Source organism: Schistocerca gregaria, chromosome 4 (genome assembly GCF_023897955.1).
Source record: "Schistocerca gregaria isolate iqSchGreg1 chromosome 4, iqSchGreg1.2, whole genome shotgun sequence".
NCBI lineage: Eukaryota > Metazoa > Arthropoda > Insecta > Orthoptera > Acrididae > Schistocerca > Schistocerca gregaria.
Window position 1 is genome coordinate 511,068,584 of NC_064923.1, and position 25,387 is coordinate 511,093,970.

The following is a 25,387-nucleotide window of genomic DNA, read 5'->3' on the forward strand; positions in this document are numbered from 1 at the left end:
TTAACTTTAGCTTTCAGCGTGTTTACTGTGCAAACCTTGAAGCATCCTTAGAGCCTAATAAGTTCTTCTCAGCGCTGGTATTAATTCAGATTCATATACGCTGCTGCTTATTCCCACATGCACTCCATTCTAGCACTTGGGATTCTATGAATAACTTCGTTCCAACATTTACATTCCTTCCACTTTTTTACATAGTTAAGTATTTTGTGGATTTGCGAAGCAGAAGAGGACTCCAATTCCATTTATTGCAGGATTTCCGAGTAATTCGTTTCAAACCAGTTTTCTCATCAGTGTGAACGTATCTCTGCCTTTCCCAGCAAGTTATGTATGTTCAGTTGTTTTAACGCGGATATTCCCATGAATAATGCTGTATTAAAAGGGAACTTCTATTTTTCAAGAGGGAAAACTCGATACTCATTAAAACCGAATGTTGCTCGGGATGAAATTAGTTAACGTTTGCTCGTAGTTAAAAGGTCAAGACAATTTTCCAATGTGGGTTTCTAATTATGCTCGAGCTGTTGTTTACCTTTTACGATCTGTGTTACAAATGTAATTTTTATTCTCTACGTAACTTCGAATCAAAATTACTTGAACGATGAATTTCTATATAGTTCAATGTAAATAAAAATGCCAAAATGTTGACATCAACGTCTACTTAACAGAAATATTGGGACATATTCACAGCTGCAAGCATGAGAATTCGTAACGCAGCAGCTCGGTGATGTAATATTTACCTACTTGTTATTCCATTTATTACAACCGTTACTGCCCGAATCTCGTGGTCGTGCGGTAGCGTTCTCGCTTCCCACGCCCGGGTTCACGGGTTCGTTTCCCAGCGGGGTCACGGATTTTCTCTGCCTCGTGATGGCTGGGTGTTGTGTGCTTTCCTTAGGTTAGTTAGCTTTAAGTTCTAGGGGACTGATGACCGTAGATGTTAAGTCCCATAGTGCTCAGAGCCACAAGCGTTACTTTATTATCTAAAATTACATAGCAAAAATTGTTACAATATTTCAATCAATTTAGAGTTAGGAGTACTTTGAAAAGAGCGTGAAATACTAAGGACACACAAAACGAAACATTTTAACAGAAAAGGGAGTAGTATATGGATAGAAAACAAAAGAAGTAGTTAAGTTACAGATTTTCGTGACTACGGCTACGTGATAGCAAAAATTGTTACAATATTTCAATCAATTTAGAGTTAGAAGTACTTTAAAAAGAGCGTGAAATACTAAGGACACACAAAACGAAACATTTTAACAGAAAAGGAAGAAGTATATGGATAGAAAACAAAAGAAGTAGTTAAGTTACTGATTTTCGTGACTACGGCCATTGATAGCACGAACTACGTCTACTGTCACCGGTATATTTCATTGAATCTCGTACTGAATATCGCATGCTTTAAACCACTTGTAAGACGGGCAGTCGTAACATTTTATTAATCTTCTAGAAATCAGTCTGTGTCGCTGAAACTTGGTGTTAGCCCTCTATGCAGGGTGGTCAGAAACAGTCTGAAAATATAGTAACAGTGTTGAAGCGTAGGGAAATTGTCCAAAAAAAAAATTGACACGTTGCGCCGTTTCCGAGTAAATGAGCGATGAAATTAACCAATCAGGTTATGGGGCGCGAAAATTCAAGCTGTACACCAGATACAGTTAGTGTCAGTTGTCCCCATAGCGTAGATGACAGCATAGGATATTGCTCAGCTTTTTGTTCTGTTACATCTTTAATGCAGCCACATGTCCAATTTTGGATTGTTCGATTCTAAGAGATCAAACGAAGAACACATGCGGTCTGTTGAATCAACTTCAATGAAACGGATGTGTCGAATTTTTCGTAAACAACAATTTTTCAGCACAACCTATACTGCAACAATCTTAAAAAGTTTTCAGACTGCTTCTGACACCCTGTACATGCACTCTTCAATTGAGACGCACTTTTAACAATTATGAATGATTTGGCAGAGATCGTCACTGTAGAAGTCTGGATTTGCGAGTGTTTAAGAAACGATCCACCTGAAGAATTACCTCCTCGTCATTTAGCAGCGTCTGTCGTGAAGGAGTTTCTTCATCGAGGAAAGTGGAATTATGTGTAAACCGAAGGTGGATGGAGTAGAAAGGACAGGGAAGTGGCTGTTGACGTTAGCTGCATCAGGACTTCAGGCGGAATCAACAGCAGCGAGTGGAAGTGTGTGCCGCGGTGGTATTCGAACCCAGCTCTCCTGCCTAATAGGCTGTTGCGTTAACCACTGCGCGACCTGGACACAGTGGTTACCGCAACTTCGTAGACTATCTCAGATCGCCTCTCGTCCGGCCCCCACTCCGATCCAGCGCCACCTATCCGCAATTGCTGCCCATGTCCTCCACGCTCGCTACTGTTAGATTCCCGAAGCAGGTCAGACGTAACTATGCATACGCGCTGAAGAAGGTGGAATCGTTGCCCATAGAGGTGAATCAATAATATGAATGTATGGTTTCTGTCCTTGCATTCATATAACAGCAAAGAGAAAGACTAACTTGGTGCTATGTCAGGAGAGTAAGGGCAGGTGAGACATAATTTGATACCCCGAAGAATCAGTTTGTTCCACTGCGTCCTGTGCAGGATGAGCTGTGGCTTTTTCATGGAGCAAAAACAACTTTTGGACAGCTTCCCACGATGCTTCGGCGTGACAGCTTCCCATGACTTGACAGGGCGATATCGGTAATATCCTTCTCTGACGCTTTGCCCCTAATGAGCGTCAGGACCTCCATTTCTCTTGCGACTTCCGGTTGTTCGCAGAGAGATGGCCTGCTATATCTTTCTTCGTCAATAAGGCTTGTCTGATCACATTGGAAGCGTCTGCGCGAATTGACAACTGTACTGTGATGGTGCGTTGTTGTGTACATTTGCACCAACGCGGCATGGATTGTTGCAGTGTTGTTTCCCTTTAAATGAATAACCGCGCGACACTCCACTTTATCATTGGGCTGCGCCAACACTATTCATGCTCCTCTAGTGATATTCTACGCCAGTGTGGATGGAGGGATCTATACGTGTATCAGGACACAAGTCACATGCCTGCGAACAAACAAAAACAAATACTTAACTTCATTTGAACGAGGCGATAATCTAATATTTGTGATCACCCGTCCTACTTTCTAAGTGAACAAAACGGCTAAATGCAACATTGTCGTACATTCTTCTTGTATAGTTGAACGTTGACTACGAATATGATATTCTATGGCTAGGTCACGCCCTTCCGCAGGGTATAAAGTAATTATGCATACAAAATCAGAGGAAGTAAAAAGAAACACATTTTTGTGTGACAATTGTGGCACACATACACCGTTTTCCCGATAGGAGCTCAAACTGTGTCATGAGTATTGTTTTAGAGATCAGGACAAAATTGTCTGTGTCCTAACGTACGTCAAACATTCTTAAAACAACCAATGTTTCACGAAAAACGGCTGCAGATTTAACCAAATGGTCTACCAGTTCTCCTCGAGTGTCTATTGGTATCTTGTACACACATACAACAAGGGAGGAGTGAGATTATGAGAATGTTGTCGCCACACTGCTGACAGCCCACATCCAAAATCCAGTAATTGGGAAACATATTGCCTTTATGTTTTGTGACACCCAGCTAACCCAAAGCGTAATCAGACACCAGGAACATGTAAACAGTGAAAGTGCAGCATGTCCTTTTAACGCGCCATTCTTCCACTTTGTTTACTCATCTGAACTGATAATTACATATTCTATGGTCAATGAGACCATTAGAGAGGATTGTCAGTTGGTGTAACACTGAATTCGATGACAGCTACATAAAGTTACTTGAGGTGGAGGACACGAGTTCTTGTTTTGTCGGACAGCTACGACTGTGGTAGGCAAGCGTAGTGGTGCCTTCTTGGAGAATACGGCAGGCTGCAGGTGTAGAGAAAGCGCAGGGAAGCTGTGCCAGTGCTCTAGCACAGCAGAAACCACCGCAGAGGGCTCAGAGATACCAAATCAGGACCACTGCACTTTGTCCATGTAAAACGTAAACGTAAACTCAGTCCATAGGCTCCTGGGGTATCCATTGATACCGATAGGCCGCCGTGTCATCCTCAGGCCACAGGCGTCACCGGATGCAGATTTGGAGGGGCATGTAATCAACACACCGCCGTATGTCAGTTTCCGAGACCGGAGCCGCTACTTCTCAATCAAGTAGCTCCTCAGTTTGCCTCACAAGGGCTGAGTGCACCCCGCTTGCCAACAGTGCACAGCGGACCGGATGGTCACCCATCCAAGTCCTAGCCAAAGCCGACAGCGCTTAACTTCGGTGATCTGACGGGAACCGGTGTTGGCACTGCGTCAAAGCCGTTGGCTTTGTCCCTATAGTCTGCATAAAAACAGTTTTTACGACTTGTCAGAAGGAGGCAGCGGCAATTGTCCCAGATAATGGAAAGCGCATTCCACCTATTCTGCAGAGGCCTTCATTTTTTTTCCTGGGAAGTTTTCTGTATGTTTGGTATCAGATAGGCCAGCGGAAACAATTCTCTGAAGCACTGCCGGAAGTGGGACATTGGGTGACCAAGAATGCTGTGGCATTTTTCAGATGCACAGCACCGCGTGGTTTCCCACGAGCACAAAATAAGTCTGTTGCTTGTAGTGCGGTCCATGGCGTCAGAGGTCGTTACAGTAGATGCCTGTGCCACGCCGCAAGACGCGTTTAGATTGGAAGAACAGTTTTTTCCATTCTTATGGAACGAGGCCAATCGAAGTGACGCGAAGTTGGCGTGGAAGTACTTTTTGGCGCAAGCTCCACGTGGAGCTTTACGTGGGATTGCGTATAGTGCGAGGAACAGAGGTTTTAGAAGGTGCACTAGGGTAGAAATTCGGTAGCCAACTCGAGGAGCGTGGTTTAAGTTCAGTCATGAACCGAGGAGGAAACTGGGTTTTACACTTGGAACCTGGCTTCGAAGACGGATCCCAATGAGAGGAGGAGACATTGGGCCACCATCCAACCCGACGATCAAGAGCAACAGGCATTGCATTTTGAATTTTCTACATGCGTATTGTGAGCATTTTGCAGTGCTAGCACTAGGAATCTTCAAATATGGTTCAAAGGGCTCTGAGCACAACGGGACTTAACTCCTGAGGTCATCAGTCCCTTAGAACTTAGAACTACTTAAACCTAACTAACCTAAAGACATCACACACATCCATGACCGAGGCAGGATTCGAACCTGCCACCGTAGCGGTCGCACGGTTCCAGACTGTAGCGCCTATAAAAGCTCGGCCACCCTGGCGGGCAGGAATCTTCAGAGTGAATTTCTCTGACTTTGCTGCGCACCCACTGCAGCAGCCTTTCTTTTCCAGTTTAAGCGCACTGTGGCAGTTCGTTTCAGGGCCCAGGTGTCAGTCATTGCCATTCGTATTGATCCCTGTCATATCGCGTTACCTAATTTTAGCAAAGTCACCATTAAAGTCAAGTCTCCATACTTCGTTCAATTTCATGAACTACCTATCAGAACACTTGAACACACAAACACCACGTATAATATATTTAGTGTTTTATGTTGAGCTATGTTCTGGTAAATTCAAGATTTTATGAATAAATTTGTGATGAAATGGAACTCTATTCATTGTACAAGTGGACCAGATCCCTTGTTCACCCTTAATAATTTAATAAATTATTACTATATTTAATAATAGGAGTAAAATAAATAGAATGTCATCGTTTTTATTTTAAATACACAGGTTGGACACATTTCGTAGTCATTCACGTTTAAATCTATAATACACTTCTTGCCATTAAAATTGCTACACCACGAAGAAAAAGTGCTACAGACGTGAAATTTAACCGACAGGAAGAAGATGCTGTGATATGCAAAAGATTAGCTATTCAGAGCATTCAGACAAGGTTGGCGCCGGTGGCGACACCTACAACGTGCTAACATGAGGAAAGTTTCCAACCGATTTCTCATACACAAACAGCAGTTGACCGGCGTTGCCTGGTGAAACGCTGCTGTGATGCCTCGTGTAAGGAGGATAAATGTGTACCATCACGTTTGCGACTTTGACAAAGGTCGGACTGTAGCCTACCACGATTGCGGTTTATCGTATCGTGTTGTTGCTGCTACCGTTGGTCGAGATCCAATGACTTAACAGACTTTGGAATCGGTGGTTTCAGGAGGATAATACGGAACGCCGTGCTGGATCCCAACGGTCTCGTATCACTAGCAATCAAGATTACAGGCATCTGAGTCAACAGATGGGGACGTTTGCAAGACAAAAATCATCTGCACGAACAGTTCGACGACGTTTGCAGCAGCATGGACTATCAGCTCGGAGACCGTGGCTGCGGTTACCTTTGACGCTGCATCACAGACGGGAGCGACTGCGATGGTGTACTCAACGACGAACCTGGGTGCACGAATGGAAAAACATCACTTTTTCGGATGAATTCAGGTTCTGTTTACAGCATCACGATGGTCGCATCCGTGTTTGGCGACATCGCGGAGAACGCACATTGGAAACGTGTATTGGTCATCGCCATACTGGCGTATCACCCGGCATGATGGTATGGGGTGCCATTGGTTACACGTCTCGGTCACCTCTTGTTCACGTTGACGGCGCTTTGAATAGTGGAAGTTACATTTTACATGTGTTACGACCGTGGCTCCACCCTTAATTCGATCTATGCGAAACCCTACATTTCAGCAGGATAATTAACGACCGCATGTTACAGGTCCTGTACGGGCCTTTCTGGATACAGAAAATATCGACTGCTGCCCTGGCCAGCACATTCTCCAGATCTCTCACCAATTGAAAACGTCTGGTCAACGGCGGTCGAGCAACTGGCTCGTCACAATCCGCCAGTCACTACTCTTGATGAACTATGGTATCGTGTTGAAGTTGCGTGGGCAGCTGTACCTGTACACGCGTTCCACGCTCTGTTTGACTCAATACGCAGGCGTATCAAGGCCGTCATTTCCGCCAGAACTGGTTGTTCTGGGTACTGATTTCTCAGGATCTATGCACCCAAATTGCGTGAAAATGTAATCACATGTCAGTTCTAGTATAATATATTTGTCCAATAAATACCCGTTTATCATCTGCATTTCTTCTTGTTGTAGCAATTTTAATGACCAGTAGTGTATATAAATGACTAACATTACAAGATCACAGGGTAATGTACGCGCGAGATAAGCCTTTGCAAACGTGATATGCTGGTACATTAATAATAGCCAGAATTTGAATGCACGCATGAAACCTTGCACGGTTTCTGCTGTGCAGGTGTTTGTGGGATGGAGTTACATGCATTCGGTCGGTTAGTACAGGAACGCTTAATGCTGTTTCTGGATGACGCTGGATTTGTCGTCAGACTATATCCGATATGGGCTTCATTGGACACATGTCGGCAACATGTCGGCACGCTATGGAGGACGTTGGGCTACAACAGCGCTATGAACGCGAGCGTTATCCCGTTGAACAACACTCCCTGTAATGCTGTTAGTGAATGGCAGCACGACAGGTCGGTAGATGTACAAATCTGCAGTTAGGGTGCATGGGATAGATGCTCGTGTTGTTATAACATATGAAAACCCAGACCGTAACTCCAGGTGTAGGTCCAGAATGTTTAGCACGCAGACAGGTTGGTTGCATGCCCTCAGGTGGCCTCCTTCTAACCAACATGCTGCCATCATTGGCGCCAAGGCTGAACCAGCTTTCATCGCAAAATACAACAGAACTCCATCCACCATGCCCTATAATGAGCATTCGCTTGACACCACTGGCCCCAAATGGTAATAGTTTTGTGCCAGTGGAATGCATTTTGCATCGCATCAGCCTCGGAACTGCCCTGGAAATAACGATCTGTAATAGTTCTTTGTGTCACAGTGGTGCCAACTACTGCTCTAATGGCTGCTGCAGATGCAGTAGGATGCGCCGGATCCATACACAGAACACAATGGTCTTTCCTCCTGGGTAGTGCTACGTGGCCGTCCAGAGCCCGGTCTTCTTGCGATCGTACATTCTCCTGACTACCGCTACCAGCTGTCATGGTCAGTGGCTACAGTCCTGCGAAAGTATCTAATACACACAACCGTTACACAGTGTACTTAAGGAAACCTGATCTGCATCCTCATTCTGGCCCTACTTGCGCCACTCGTATGCAACTTGTGCAAATCGGAGTTCATCCTTCAGATGTAGAAGCACGCCTACCAGTTTTCGTTTATGTCATACAACTCCTTCTTGGTGTTGTTATTTCTTTCCATCAGTGTAAACAGAATGCGAATCTTTTTCCAGATTGAAGTACGCCTCCTAACGAGACAGGCACCGGTTCCCTATTTGAGCAAGCTATGCGAATAGGTTTTTTGATCATTATTTCCTAGATTAATGGAGAACTTTACATGACGGATTCCTAGAAATTCGATCAGTCTCTCCATTTTGAGAGCCGTAAAAGCAAATCTGCGTCACTGTAGCGGAAGAAGCTGGTACGTTTCCATATAACTAAAAATACTAAGCACTTCATCTGTCTATTTACCTCTACTGGCCAAAAGGGACTGTCCACTGCTACATCTTCAGATTGTTCGTAAACTGTCCACCTACCAGGTAGTTATGTCACAAAGCGCAGAGTTGTGTCGAGGTTCGGTGACCCGGCCAGTTTGTGGATGGTTTTTAGGCGGTTTTCCATCTGCCTTGGCGAATGCGGGCTGGTTCCCCTTACTCCGCATCAGTTAGGCTATGTCGGCGACTGCTGCGCAAGCAAGTTCTCCACGTGCGCGTACACCACCATTACTCTACCACGCAAACATAGGGGTTCCACTCGTCTGGTGTGAGACGTTCCCTGGGGGGTCCACAGGGGGCCGAACCGCACAGTAACCCTGGGTTCGGTGTGCGGCGGCGGAGGGGTGAAGTCGACTGCCGTAGTCGTCGTGGGATTGTGGACCACTGCGGCTGCGGCAGAGACGGAGCCTCCCCGTCGTTTCTAGGCCTCCGGTTAACATACAACACAATACAATACAATGTCACAAAGTGGCAGAACAGACACTTCATACGTTCAAGGGACTCCTTATGTGGCTTCCTACAGACATACATACAAAAAAAAAAAAAAAAAAAACAGATGATCTGTTTGATAAGTTCATAGGGACGGCCAATATGCACTCGTTTCTTTTGCGAGGGGAACCGGTAGTTAATAAACAGCAATGGCGCTAAATGCCTTCTACCGTACACTGCACAGTGACTTGGGAAATACGAATGTAGATGTAGATGTAAACCATTTGCAACAGTATTGCATTACCTGTAAGAAAATAGAGATGTATTTCATTGTTGAAAGCCTTCTTGTAGCCGAGTATCTACATTCAAACCCGAAAATCTTTTCTCGTATTCTGCCAGCAAACATGCGACTCGAAATAAAAGGCATCCTGTCCAATTTTCAGGGGTTTCTTTTCGGAACGCACTGCAAACAGTTGTGGAGTGCAATAAATTTTTATTTAAGTATTTGAGATGTAATACGCAAACTTCCGCCTCGTACTCCACTAACTTTGGCGACTGGGGCACAACATGATACCATGTCTGGCAAGGAAAGAGATCGGCACATCGCCAGCCAGGACACCACGATTTATTGTCCATTGCATCAGTAACTCTTTCAGAAAGAAACTTGTTATTTCAAAATCTCCGTGTTCAAAGCTCCCAGTCCTACATCAAAATTAACTGCCACAGAGCTATTATATAGATTAAGCAGTTACAAAAATATCGTCATTCCGCTTTTTTTAGTTTTAATCACCGCGATGCCAACAAAATTAAATAATCGCTGTATAGAATTTAATATTCATGAAATATGGTGACATAAATAACAGTCTGTTGCTCTTCGGGAAATATAGATTTCAAGCTCTTCGTTCGGGAGCAGTGCGCTAATGGTTTTTATAACAACTGCTGTATACGGGGTTAGCAACGGATTAAACAGAGTTATGCATTAGGATCAAGTATTAAAACACCGTCGCTTGAATTATTCTTCTGGTGCTCGATCTGTTTGAAATGTTTACATCAGTTTTCTCTTTTTTCTTGCTTCGTACATAAGCAGATTTACACCTTACTTCCCCTAAGTCAAGTGTAATGGATCGTTGTGTAGTCTCAAAATCTCCTGCAGTTGTTTCTCAGCTTCTTCAAGTCTCTTTTCATTAGTTACAGTTTTTCTCCTTTCGACTGTCTATTGCTAGCTGCTCGTTACAATCTCTGGATTCTTATTTTAATCCGTTCTGGAACAAGATATTTTTTCCTTTTTTGATGTTACCTCCTACAGATTTAGAGTTTTCATGGTTTTCTGAAAACGCTTAAAGGATATACTAGGACCCCAGTCGCTATTATGGTACTTTTTGTGTCTAATAACCTCATCGTCGTTAGGACGTTAATATTTCCCCATCAGTATTCTTCTTTATTTGTTTGGACGTTGAATATCAGTGGGCATCAGTATGTTTAAAAATATGGATTTGAATATTTAAAAGTAAAATTTCTTTAAATGTCGAACTGTGTAGCGAGTCTTGGTCTCAGAACGTATGGGAGTAACTGCTTTGGATAACATGCAGTGATATGGATTAAGAAAATGAGAGGAGGAGAAGCACAGTCGTTGAGGAATATTGATTAAGGTTCACAGTTCTCTTGAACATGGAGTGACGTCTTCTATAAAGTGATTCGCGTGATACAAGAGATTGACTGAGTGGGAAAGTAAGTTTACTTCCAGGTGTATAAAGTAATGAAAGGGAACGATAGTCGTTGTATTGCCAGTTACCTTATTATCGGCTGAATCCAGTTGTAAACTACGTGTTCTATAAATAATTGATACCAGAATTAACAGCAAGGTGTACGTCGCGCATCAATGTGTATCTCTAATTAAGGATGAAAAGCGCTTTCTAGGAAGCAGGAATTGCTGCAGAACATGGTCACAGACACTTTAGTGCTTCCAATCGAAATACACGATATGGACACTTGAATCAGAAATGCACGAAACAGAATCTTGAAAGCTTCTGCTCGCATTTTGTTTCCGTCAATCTACTAACTGCCAGAGCTACGCATCCTGCGTAAACTTCCTTATCTCATATTAGTTACGTATCTTCCAGTCTCTGTTTCCCTTTATGGATTTTCCCCGCTACAGCTTCCTTTAATATTGTGGAAGTTATGCTCTGATGTCTTAACACCCTTTGTAGTATAATGTAAGGTGTCTACATGGTTGAGTAGCGGCTCCCCGCTGAGGCTGGAAATGTCAGAAGTAGACTTTTCAGAGCGGTCAGAACAACCCCGGATATGTAGGTTCCTTAGTAGGCCGAGGATAAAAATCCAGTAACCCAATCTGGAACTAGTTGATTTATTTATTTGGTGCGATAGACATACTAGATCAACGGCCCATGGGCAGCAGATGGGATGCTGGAGTCGAACCCATGGTCCTCCGCGGCAATGTCATGAAGTAACCTCGCCTGCAGCTAGCAGGGCTTAGCTCATTCCAAGGGCGAAGCAAGCTTGCGAGGTAAGCATTCCCCGCCGACTGCGGAACTGCATCAGTTGCTGGCGTGGCGTGCAGAACGTACCAGCGAACTGTCTCAGCGACGGCTAATAAAGGGAATGGTGGTATCTGGGAAGTGAATGCTAGCTCTCGACATCTGGCTGGATGCGCCTTAGGACAGTAAATGCTAGCTTAGTCGGTGGTTGTAAAGGTCCAAGCGAAGCTGATCCTGGGTGATATCGTGGTCGGTCTCCTGGCGTGATGGACGAGAATGGCTAGTCTGACGTTTCGACCAGCGGACAACGGAAGAGCGGAGATGCTTCTCCGCAGAACACTGCTATAGCTTGTCACACAGCAGTCGCCGATTCGACGCCTTTTGCCGCTTAGCAGCAAGCACGTAACCGTGCAAGTGTTAGGCATGTTGACAAGGAGGTGCCACACATAACGCGTAGCTCCCCTGTCGCAATGCTGTAGGAACGTCCTTGATTTATGTAACATCGCTGTTCGCAACCAAATCGTCGTACCAACGCACCGAGACAGGCGTGGTCGCAAAATGCTGTGTCAGCTGCTGTCTGCAATCACCTCGGCTGGGCAGCTTGTTTGCATCGGTCAGCGCTGCTGCAATATTGTCTTTCCTTCTAATCGGTGTTTCCCTTGCTGACCTGCAGAAAACTTCATCGCGCCTTATCTTACTTTGTACCTTGTTTTCAGCATCCTTCTGTAGCATCACATCTCAAACGCTGCGATTATCTTCTGTTGCACACCTGTCCTGGTATTTCTATAGTTTGATATATACAGTACATTCATGTTTCGGCTGTTATTTCACATTGTCAAATCGGGAGAAAGGAGATCTGTGACGTTAAAATAGGTGACAAAGAATCCTAAGTCAAAATCGCTAAAATTTCTTTATTGATTACTAATTTCAACATGCTCAAATGTGTGTGAAATCTTATGGGACTTAACTGCTAAGGTCATCAGTCCCTAAGCTTACACACTACTTATCCTAAATTATCCTAAGGACAAACACACATATCCATGCCGAGGGAGGACTCGAACCCGTGCCGGGTCCAGCCGCACAGTCCATGACTGCAGTGCCTAAGACCGCTCTGCTAATCCCGAGCGGCTACTAATTTCAGCTCAATGAGGAGCCGTCTACAGATTTGCTATCTACAGATTTACTTTCTAATTAAGATTGCCTACTGGCTGATAGATTAGTACTCAATAAAGGAAATTTAGCGATTTTGACCAAGTATTTTGATCTACACATCCATTGCCCTGTGAAACTAACATAGCTCCTTAGACAACTGAAGTGATGAACTTGTTCGAGAATTTGATCTTGAAATACGGTTTTAGTTCGTATTGGGTATTTGTAAGATTACAGGCACAATGCGCAAATACAGAGTGCAGTTTTATGGCCCCGCAAGATAATGAATGATCGCAAATGGGCGAAAAATATCTTCAACATCTTTGACCCGGAACACCAGACAAGATTTCCGTCTTTAGAACCGCTGAAGTGACATGTGGTTCTTTCTGAGATGAGAAACGATCAACTGAGACCTAATGGCCAGATGAAGGTCTTTGACGAAAATCCTTCGGATTAAGGGAAAAAAGAGAAACTGAGGAAAACTGTGGTAATGGTTATAAAGTTACATGGTCCACTGTAGTTGTTGTGGTCTTCAGTTCAGAGACTGGTTTGATGCAGTTCTCCATGGCAATCTATAGTGTGCATGCTTCTTCATCTCCCATTGCCTACTGTAGCCTACATCCTTCTGAATCTGCTTAGAGTATTCATCTCTTGGTCTTCCTCTACGATTTTTACCCTCCATGCTGCCGTCCAATACTAAATTGGTAATCCCTTGATGCATCAGTACATGTTCTACCAACCGATCCCCTCCACTAAAGAAATAAATTAAAATTTTAAAATCTTGAAAGTGTTCTTCTATTTATTAGTACTCTGTCTACTGACACTAATGGCCGGCCGCGGTGGCCGAGCGGTTCTAGGAACTTCAGTCAGGAACCGCGCGACTGCTACGGTCGCAGGTTCGACTCCTGCCTCGGGCATGGATGTGTGTGATGTCCTTAGGTTAGTTAGGTTTAAGTAGTACTAAGTTCTAAGGGACCGATCACCTCAGCTGTTAAGTCCCATAGTGCTCAGAGCCATTTGAACCATTTGATACTAATGTAACAACCTGTCAGAAGCCTGAATAAGCACCTTTGCAGCGATAACCATGCAGGAAGAGAGACGGTGACTTTCTGGAAGCTTCCGACAGCAACTTGGAGCCATTCCGACTCCAGTGCCGTGATCCGCTGCGCTAGATTTCTCGGTTGAGGACCCACGGTGCAAACAGTCCGATCAATGTGGAGCCATAGATTGTCTATTGGGCTTAAGTCTGGGGAGTGCGGCGAACTCACACTGGTGCTCTTCGAACTACGCACGTATACTCGTGAGTGATACGTTGCATTTTTCTTCTGGTAGATGTCATCGTGAAGAGGAAAACGAACTGCATGTAGGGGTGGACGTGGTTCGCAAGGATATATTCATACTTAATTTGATCTACTGTGCCGTCCAGAATGACGACATCATACAAGGAATGCCACGAAATTATTCCACATTCCATAACGCCCCTTCTTGTTTACTTTCAGACGTTTCACGCCGTACACGCCAACGGCCATATGTCCAATATAGATCAAACTATGACTCGTCTCTAAAGGCCAGCTGTTGCCACTCAATGGCCGTCCAGTTGTGATGCTGGCGTGAAAATTCCTGCCTTCGTCGCCAAGAACATCAGTCAACGTGGTTGCATGAACCAGGAGTCTGCTCTGGAGGCCCGTACACAGCAACGTTCGCTGAACAGTCATTGAGCAGACACCGTTGGTAGCCCCTTGGTTGATCCAGGTGGCCAGTTATCCAACAGTTGCACACCTGTAGCCAGTACAGGTATCCGCAGCCATCGTTCACCCCCGTCCACTGTGGTCAATGGTGCACCACAGTAACGTCGTCGCCGGTTTAGGACAGGGCTAGTTTTGCCATGTTTTGTATACTGTGATCGAGGTGGCATGCGAACAGTTTAGAATGTTAGTAATTTAGAAAATGCTTCCACCTTTGGCCCGAAAACCAATGATCAAGATCGTTTGGACGTCACATACCGCGTGATCAAAAGGCCACTGTAAATTTGAAGACTTAATAAACCACAGAATAATGTAGATAGAGGGGTAAAAATTGACACGCGTGTTTGGAATGACATGGGCTTTTATTAGAAAGAAAAGAAAAACAAAGTTCACAAAATTTCCAACAGATGCCGCTGGAGAGCAAAACGTCAGTAACTGCCCCCGTGAAGGATGAGAGGTACGCCGATATGTTACAGAATCGCATCATCCCTAGCCTGGCTGATAAACACCTGCTGGAACATACGATGTTTATGCAGGATGGCGCTCCACCCCATATTGCTAGATGCGTGAAAGATCTCTTGCGCACGTCGTTTGGTGGTGATCGTGTGCTCAGCCGCCACTTTCGTCATGCTTGGCCTCCCAGGTCCCCAGACCTCAGTCTGTGCGATTATTGCTTTGTGGTTACCTGAAGTCGCAAGTGTATAGTGTATAGTGATCGATCGACATCTCAGGGATGCTGAAAGACAACATCCGACGCCAATGCTTCACTATAACTCCGGACATGGTTTACAGTGCTGTTCACAACATTATTCCTCGACTACAGCTATTCTTGTGGAATGATGGTGGACATATTGAGCATTTCCTGGAAAGAACATCATCTTTGCTTTGTCTAAATTTGTTATGCTAATTATTGCTATTCTGATCAGATGCAGCGCCATCTGTCGGACATTTTTGAACTTTTGTACTTTTTTTTTTGTTCAAATAAAACCCAATGTCGTTCCAAGCATGTATGTTAATTTGTCCCTCTCTATCTACATTATTCCGCGATTTGTCCAGTTTTCAAATTTATACTGACTTTTTGATCACCTGGTATATCTTTCCGTTTACGCATCATGACAGTCTGTACTGTTTTCCGCGTCCCCCCTGCCTCGACACGCACCATATACCCTCCACTGCTGGTTTTGCCACCTGCCCTCGGTGAGTAGTTATTGTATGTTGACATCGTACATAGGCGGTTGTCTCATTAAATTGACCGGACCGTGTAATTTATTGCTCCACAAGCAGGATGAAACTGAACTCCAAGAAGAAGACTACTATCTTGCTACTCCTCTATTTTTTAATGGGTTTTGACCCGCCTGTTTTTACTGGCTGACCCGAAAGCGCCTTACCCTTAGGGAAGCGCGGCAGCAGGGGTAGCAAAGGAAATGGTGCAGTGAGCGGTCCGGACGCCGCCCGGCGGAACCGCAACGGCCGTGTAGTAAGAGCGGAGAGCGGCGCGCCTTAAAACGGACCGCGGCTAAAAGCTTCCGCAGCGCCTGGTCTGCCCTGCGCCGCCTGGGCAGGCTGCTGGCTCTCTGGCGGCCCACCCCACACCACCCACACCACCCACACCGCCCCCCTTCCCTGCTGGCTGCGCCGCCTCCACCGTTACCGCAGACTAGCGCCGCCAGATGTTCTCACTTTCTTCCACTCACCCCTCCACTGTCTCCCTGCCCCCCCCCCCCCCCCACCGGAGCTCACCCACACTGGCGATGCCTTTACAGCCGATTCTTTGTTTTCTTTGTTACCGTTTCCCCCTTTTCTGTGTTCAACGTGTCTTAATTGTCTAGTATTATTGTTTGCCCTCAAACGTCACGTTGATATTTAACATATGCTAATTTAGTCTCACGCATATCCGTAAATTATACTCATGTATCGCAAATGAGCCTCCTATAACTGAATAATGACCAAGTCATTTTTAAGGGCGAATTTTTATGAATCAAATTCTCACCAGCCAAATATTTACCAAAAAACGTTTCATAACACCTATACTTTAGCAGCTCAGTGTTTTCATGTAAAAGAGATCAATCATCAACCCCAGCTCACTTATCAGTAGAAGTCGTCCCTATCCCTCTACCTCCCCCCCTCCCCCTCACTTCTTCCTGGCCTGGTTTCATGCACTGATTCGGTTGGGAAGGGTGTCACGAAACCGTAGAACTCAGTCCTGGGCTATCTGACACCGATCTGTCCTAATTGGTCCTTGATATCCGGGATACTGGCACTGGGACAGTGGTCACAGCCGAGCTGTGACGATGATGTTTGGTTTGTGGGGCGCTCAACTACGCGGTCATCAGCGGCCATACACACTCCATATTTTTACACAGTCCATATTTTTACACAGTCCATATTTTTACACAGTCAAATCTAGCCACTATCATGAAACATGATGATGTTGAAATGATGAAAACAACACAAACATTCAGTACTAGGGCAGAGAAAATTCCCAACCTGTCCGGGAATCGAACCTGGGACGCCCTGAGCCAAGGGCAGTAACTAGAACACGAGATGCGGACGACATCCGAACTGATCCCACACATGTTTTATAGAGGACAGAGCTGCGGATCTTGCTCGCCACAGCAGTAGCTCAGCATCATGAAGACAGTTGCCAGAGATTTGTGCCATGTGTGAAAGAGCACTGTCCCAATGAAAAATGGTACCACGCTACTGACCCAATGAAAAATGGTACCACGCTACTGTCGTAACATATATTGGCGCGAGATATCCATGAAGTACCGTTGTGACGTAAGAGTTCCCCCAGTCACTACCATTCGTGACCTGAAGCTATACCCGATGGCTTCCCACCGCACAGTGCCAGGAGTACCACCATTGTGTCTTCCCAAAATAGTGGAAAACTGGGACCCCTCTCCAAACTGCCTTCATTCTCGTTGATGACTGTCATCCGGGATAGTGAAGAACCGAGATTCGTAGGTGAAAATACAATGCCGCGTCATTCATAGGTAGTCCTGGTAACAGCACTACTTTAAACTACGCTTGAGGCAAATTATTCCCTACTTCCGTTGCCACTAGTCTCCAATCATCTGTTAGGAATGACAGAGTGTATTGCAGGGAGTTCATTACTCGTTCTCGGATAGCACTCATACAAGTTAATGGGTTACAGTATGCATGGTGCACAGTGTGGCGATCCTCCCTGTTGGTGGTCAGATGTGGTCAGCACCCCTTTACGAGCTGTATGCCTGCCCTAACATGCCCATCAAGTGCAATATCGGTCAATTATCACAAATGATCCACAGCTCTGGATGTTGGTCGATTCAATCACAGTATTCAGTCAGCATCTAACGCTGTTCACGCCTCATATACGGCCTTCTGGGCGTCGTAACAGAACTAAACACGAACATACTCATGCACTATGGTGACCATTCTGTTCGATGGTATATATGTGTACAAAGCTACATTGACATCCGACATTTTTTGTCGTGCACTTTCGGCTAAAACCGATACGACACAAGCACGAGTCCCAAGTATTGGCGTAAGCGACGTTGGGACCTGCTCGCCGGCATTGCGGTGTTGGTTCCTCTCAAAGTCAGGACACACTTCTTGTGTCAGGCAGCCCATATTTAAGTAGATGTTACGTAACAAGCAACACAACAGAAAGCATGTTACTTTCTCAGGCACAGTTCGGTAACCAGTTTACGGTTTTTGCCTGGCGATGCACAGAAAACCTTGTAGAACAGTTAACTGCTGAGAGCTATTGATCACCATCAACTCCATGAATTTATGAACACGCCAAACATGCATGGGCTTCTCATCCAAGAGCTTCATTATAGGTTTATACAGGGTGTCCCAATACGAATGGTCTCTATTCAAGGATTAGGCAGGAACGACCCCCGAAACAAAACGTCTTTAAACGTGGAATCCAAAAGGCATACCTTAAGACCTACGAGCATTTTTTCATTTTCATTACTGTGAAATACTTCTACTCAACAAGTGCTCAAGCATATAAGGAATGCATTATGGAGCCCACGTTTACTATACGACGTTTGTTTGTTTCCGATCATACTATGTACACCCAAAATATGGAAAACAAAGACCTTGCAGTAGGAGTTTTGTTCCACAGATTCGAAGATGAACAAGTACTTCATAAGTTACGCATTTTAGAGCCCATCTTTGCTGGACTTCTGTGCTTCCAATGATCGCTCCTGTTATATCCCTGAATACTGGCCGTCCCTCCTGGGATGTCTTGTTTCTTTAGTGTGAACAGCATGATGTTAAGCGAAGCAGCTCCTTCCATTTACAATGGTCTTATGAAAGTCAGTCTTATGCAAAGAGGAGCAGCGAATTAGTACAACGAGTCTTTTCGACAACGACTAATGTTTATGAAATATCCGCAAGTATTCCACCACTTACTGCAATCATATGTTTCTAACCTCTCGCGAGTCATATTTTATACACGATCCAGTCACATTAATGCGACTACCGCCTAAGTCCGAGTCAGAGTGCTAGAACCACTCACGGACAGCAAATAGCGGTACTAGCATCTAGGATACATAAATCGTGTCAGGGGTAGGTGGAAAACACGGAAACGGAGCGATTTGTCTCACGTACCCATTCGTATTCGAGTCGAGGCTGGAAGCATCTTCGAAATGACTAAGAATGTAAACTAAAATTACAATGAAATCCAGACTTTTAGCTGCTTACAGGCGTTGATAAATATCAACGGGGGAAAGTTGAATATAGTGCGCAGGGGAACTACAAATGTAGTACGGGACAATAAGTTGGGAACGTGGGTCTCACGGGGAGCGTGCCAGAGATAAGTCCCTGCAGTCGCACTATCCTGTGTGTCCTCGGCGGCTCAGACGGATAGAGAGTCTGGCATGTAAACAGGAGATCCCGAGTTCGAGTCCCGGTCCGGGCATACATTTTCAACTGTACCCGTTGTTACAGCTCCATACATCCATTCTGACTGCTGTACACCACCGACAATGACCAGTACCACAAATGTATAACCACTGAGTGGTGGCAGGTGACCTTTTCAGATGAATCACGTTTTATGCTCCACAGCTGTGAAACGTCTGAAAGAAAATACCCTGCAACAATCGCCGGCAGGGTCCATGCCGGAGGAGGGAGCGTTAACGTCCGTAGGACATGTTTTCGTGGCATTCAAATGGTTCAAATGGCTCTCAGCACTATGCGACTTACTGCTTTGGTCATCAGTCGCCTAAAACTTATAATTTATTTAACCTAACTAACCTAAGGACATCACACACATCCATGCCTGAGGCAGGATTCGAACCTGCGACCGTAGCGGTCGCTCGGCTCCAGACTGTAGCGCCCAGAACCGCATTTCGTGGCATTCCTTCTGTGATCTCGTCATTAAGGAAGGCATGGGGTTTATGTCTACCCCAACACGTTTCTTCCCTAGACGATGGTATCTACCAACAGGACACTGAAATGCATCACACACTGTGGGTGCGTGGTTCGAAGAGCACCAGGATGAGTTTACCACACTCCCCTGGCCATCAGACACATCCGATCTAAATCAAGTCGAGACTCTGTGTGTCCACTGCGATCAGGCTGTTAGCGACATGAACCCTCTACCAAGAAATGTAGCGCAGCGGTCACGTCACAGGAGTTCGCATGGCTCCACATCCTTGTCAGTACTTTCTGGAACGTCACTGAATGTCTTCCTGCATGTCTTGCAACGCAGTGGTTATCCAGGCTTTTGACAGGTGGTCATATTTACGTCACTGCACAGCATAGAATCACCTGAGTGCTCGTGTTATTGTGTTGTCTAGCGTATTCCAAGTGAATATGGAATGATTTCTTTAAAACCAGAGGCGCCGATTTCGTGCCTTGCCTCATTATAGTCTGATTCCTTCCCTATCGAATGGAAACGCTTTGCCATTGTGCCGTATGCGTGTCGGTATGATTACAGGTGTGGGACGTTATGTTTCTACAAAATGGGAATGTTATTTTAGAGGATCGGGAGTTAACTCGTCATGAGAAGAATTCCGTAAGACCAAACAGGTGACGTCGTCGACAACCGCCGGTATTGCGACAGGTGCACACACTGTCATTTTCCAGCCTTGAAAATGACAGGGTTCACTTGTCGAAATATCGACGGTTTTCGACGCTGTCACTCGGTTGCATTCCCGTACGTTATTTGAACATTGTATACGCCAGGAGAAATGCAGGTCTCATTGATGAAGATGTTTCTCCAAGACGAGACCAGCCACAATAAGGTCTTAATCACTTTACTAACAATGGCAGCTGTAATAATGTTCTGCTACTTTCGTAATTAGTAGAAAGCGTGTAAAAGTTACTTTAGTTTCCCCTTCTGCCTCTAACAGACAAGGCATGTCGATCTGTTGTGACCTCATTTCCATGTTGTAACTTGCTGTCCTGTGTCTCTCTTCCTCTTGAGTTTGTCTTTGGGTTTCTAGTTTATTCCATTCGTTCAGGTGTTCCTTCCACTTTTATTAACTTTCTTCTACTTCGTGATTAACTGCAAAAACGTTTAGTTCTTGTTTAATGTTTTCATCAGCAGTCCCTTCCAACTAACTGCAGTCTTTGACTACTTATAATAATCCCATTTCAGGCAACTGAACACGCTTGGAATCTTTCTTCGTAACACCGAATTCACTGCCGTACATCAGAACAGGTGCAGGCTAAATCTTATAAAATTTCATTTTTATCTCTCATTCGTGTATCCACACGTATGGCTGTAATACCTAAATCTGGTGCTTGTATACTGTTCTCAGGTTCTGTCCCGATGGTACTGGAACAATTCTTACAGGACATACAAAATACCATTTAGTGCTAGTTTAGATACATAGTCATTAATATGAATTGAAATAGGAAGATCTCGAATGTGTACCAACGGCGATTTGTAATTTCTTATTGTGTTACCAGTAGGATTTTTATGGCATATTACTTCCATGTATCTTGCGTTAGATTTTCGTCTTATTTCAATGTACTGTGAGTGTAAAATTTGTTTTATGTGGGAATCTGTTCTCTGTTAAGCCTATGTAACTTTATACAAGGGTACGAATTAAACTTATCTATGCTCTGAGTTATCGAAACAAACTTTATTCTAACATTTACAGTGTTGAGATGGTTGTATAGGCGCGTTCCGAGAGTCAATAAATTAAAAAGCAGTGACTCTTTTGTATTTTTTTAGTGTCCTGCTTGTAAGTCCATATATATACTTAGCTTCGCTAAAAGTAATGTAGCTCCGTACGTAACTGAAGTGCTGAACTAGCTCCAAAATCTGATCTCCACTCTGGGTGTAACCCAAAGAATGACACTGATTCGTTTTATTTACTTGTGTTTTAAAATTGATATCGTCTCCCGTTGAGTATAAACGACGTATAGTTTTTTTAGATGATCTCCGTCACTTGCCATTAATACAATGTCATCAGCCTATTGCAATATCTAATATAGCTATTCTTGTCTACATAGAACATTACTGGTGTTTATTCTTCCATTTTAAAAAATAGGCGATAAACTACACCCTTCATACTTGATACACTTTGATACTTTCAGTAAGCGAATAATACCACCGATTAATAACTAGGTTAAGAGGCGACAAAAGTAAATTTCATGCGCTAACAATAGACGTCACCTTCACATTCTGAAAACTGATTACAACTTACTGCAGGAAATTGACTTTTATCGCTTCTTATTATTAGTCACCAGTTATTACCCACTTATAAAAGTATACGAAACAAAAAAAAGCTTAATTTAACGTCTATTTTTTAAATATTTATATTAACGGTGCGATCCGTAAATGGAAAGAAACACCAGAAAGGATCTATACAGGCAAAAATAAAAGGTCATAAGGTTCCAAAATTTAGAGTGTTCTCAGTCATGTAACAGCCTTTGTTAACTGAGTAAGAACTTATACTAAGAACAGAAATGTTCAACTTCGGCTCAAGAGATAGTTGCATTAGCAGCCTGTAAGAAATATAGAGAGATTTGAAGATTCAAAGAGTGCTCATAAAACAATAACATTCTGTATCTATGCGCACAACATTAGGCAAAAAATCATCAGGTAGCGAATTAAGGACTTCACACAGGAATGTCTGAAGTGAGATGACCGCATATACGTAACAACGGGGAAGTAAGGTACCAGACTGAGGTTCTTTAAAATAAGGAACCATTCATCATGCATATTTTCTCTTAAAAAAAAACATTCATCTACCGTACTTTTGAGTATTATTCGTTAGTCAGTGTACGTAAAAAATTCATGTAAGGGCTGAAACTGAATGCATTTTTCAAAAATACGTGAGTCTCCATAAAAATATTTAGTGTGCGTCAGACCTTTAAGAAAATGCCAACAAACCCCCATATTAGATTTAGTTAGCTCTGGAAAAACTAAGCGGTTCCGTTATAAGATGAGTCAAGAGACACACTGCTTCGTCGTACATCGTCTTGTTTAGTGATTATGCCGACAAAAGCAGAAAATACTGACTTGATTGGCAGCAGCCGATCCGTTTACCGTCTGTAAAAGGAAGTTGATGACATAGACAGTGGTGCAACCATGCGTCTTCCAACACCCACCACTCGTTTTCTTGCAGAGAGGAGATGTGCCTGTGGTTATGGATAAACTTCTGTGGATAAATATTAATCAGCTAGGAAATAGTGAAATAAGAAACCACCTGACTCAAGTTGTCCCTTAGTGAGAAATTACTCTTTCTGAGGAACTGAATGGATGCATCTCTGAAACTTTCCTTTTACACGTCCTTTCACACTTTCTTATAGATATGTCGCTTACAATTCGTTTGCCTCTCATATTCCATCATAAGACGTCGTATTGGTTTGTAGCTAAAATGACGGTGTACTGTTCGTGATAAAATTCGTGGTCTAGTGGCTAGTGTTATCACCTCTAGATCATGAGGTCTCGGGTTCGATTCCCGACCGCGTTGGGTGTCAAGTGAGGTGGTAAAAGTCATGAAGTATCTCATAACATCGTCTCGGACGTCCTTTCGCCCAGCGTAGCGCAGCAGGTCGTCGTGTCAAGGATTCAACTAGTCGTTGGAAAACCCTTGCAGAAATATTGAGCCATGCTGCGTCTGTAGCCGTCCAGAACTGCGAAAGTTTTGCCGGTACAGGATTTTGTGCACGAACTGACTTCTCTATTACGTCACATTAATGTTTGAGGGGAGTCATGTCGGGCGATCTGGGCGGCCAAATCATTCGCTCTATTTGTCCAGAATGTTCACCAAACCAATCGCGAACAACTGTGGCCCAGTGATGTGGAGTACTGTCATCCATACTAATTCCATCGTTGTTTGGGACCATCCCATAAAATTCGTGAATTGCTGCAAATGGTCTCCAAATAGCCGAACACAACCATTTCCAGTCAATGATAGGTTCAGTTGGACTTGAGCATCCAGTCCATTCTATGTAAAAACTGCCCACGTCATTACAGATTCACCACCAGTTTGAATTCTGCCTTGTTGACATCTTGGGTCCATGGCTTCTTGGGTTCTGTGCCACATTCGAAACCTACCATCAGCAATCGGGACACATATGACCAGGCCACGGTTTTCCAACGTCTTGGGTGCAACCGATATGACCACGATTACAGGAGAGGCTCTGCTGGTGCTGTCGTAGTATTAGCGAAGGCAATCCCGTCGGTCGTCCGCTGCCATAGCCCATTAACGCCCAATTTCGCCGCCTGTCCAAACAGATACGTTCATCGTACGTCCCACATTAATTTCTACGCCTATGTCTAGTAGTGTTGCTTGTCTGTTAGCACAGACAAACTCTGTGTAAAACCACAGCTCTCATTCATTAAATGAAAGAGGTCGGCCACTGCGTTGTCCGTGGCGAGAGGTAATGGCTGAAATTTGATGTTCTCGGCACACTCTTGACACTGTGTGGAGCTCGTGGCCAAAACTATTGCCCCAATGAGACACTACGGAAATGATTTAAATTTTTCCCAGAGCACTGAATTGTTAGACAAGTTATATCTCTAAAGGGAACAAGAGATTTTTGGCCACTTAAGAGTGTGTCATTTATTGTACTGGTCAAAAATAAGCACTCTCTCCCTCATATCGGAAATATTCACGTGTAAGAAAGGATAAAACATGTTGTTTCATGCCATGTTGTTTCAGTATTGCAACCGAGCGACTGATGTCGCCGTAAGGAGGAGTGCGTTTTGAATTTAATTGTAGAACATGTTTCAATTTGTCCCTTTTTCCCTGGAGGTTAAAATGGATGTTGCTGTAATCGACTAAATCGCTGTAGGATAACATACTGCTACCAGACTAAAAAACTCTTGCTTTCTGAATGACTTAATATTGACATTTTTCAAAGACGACGTATTTTAACTTCCTCCAACTTCATATCATAGACACTCAGCAATATCCTTTTAGAGGGTAGTCTTCAGCACTTGGAATATCTTTATGGATAGGAGTACTGCTGTCATCCATTTAGTCATCAGTCGCACCACAATAACAAAAATTTACAGAGGGAAAATACGTTTTTTATAATATTGATGAAATTAAAAATAGAAACTACCTATCCTCCACCTTTGTCTGTCGCCCTTTCATTTTGCTGATTTTTCATCAAAGGCTGTCTGTGTATTGCAGATCGTTGACGACGAGAGACTGATTGTGCTTCTACGACTCCAGATACTGAAGCAAGACTAAAATCTGAAGGATTCCGCAGCGTTACTGGTGGTTTATGAAGGTAAGTCCATAAATAAGGATACATAATGGCCGGAAAACAAACTATCATCTCTGTCACAACCGTAACTCGTCGGATACAAACTTATCTCAATATCCGTTTCATGTAAATAGGCCATCAGTTTGTGAACCATTTACAAACTGAAGAAAGGTAATGTACCTTGTAAGGCCCACAGCAGTGAAAAATGTCGTGTTGTTACGGTGTTCTGAAGGATACGCATTATTCCGACAGTAAATTTGTTCGATCCCTCCCTTTTAATCGCTGCATAATTTTTGGATCTTAGTGTCCTTTTGAAATATTAATCCTGACTGAAGACGATGTTAATTTTACTCTCTGTGCGCACTAGTT

General features: G+C 44.0%; 1 protein-coding gene across 2 annotated transcripts in view; it reads left to right on the forward strand.

Annotated features, from left to right (window-relative positions):
- LOC126267528 (UDP-glucosyltransferase 2-like) overlaps positions 1–25,387 on the forward strand; it is a 650,607-nt gene that overhangs the window by 199,152 nt on the left and 426,068 nt on the right. For both annotated transcript variants that reach the window (XR_007549015.1, XM_049972829.1), the window contains exon 2: positions 24,943–25,042. Coding sequence is in view for 1 of the 2 variants with exons in the window: in XM_049972829.1 (XP_049828786.1) it covers positions 25,037–25,042 (6 nt within the window). In the remaining variant the exon portion in view is untranslated. The remainder of the gene's footprint in view (positions 1–24,942; positions 25,043–25,387) is intronic.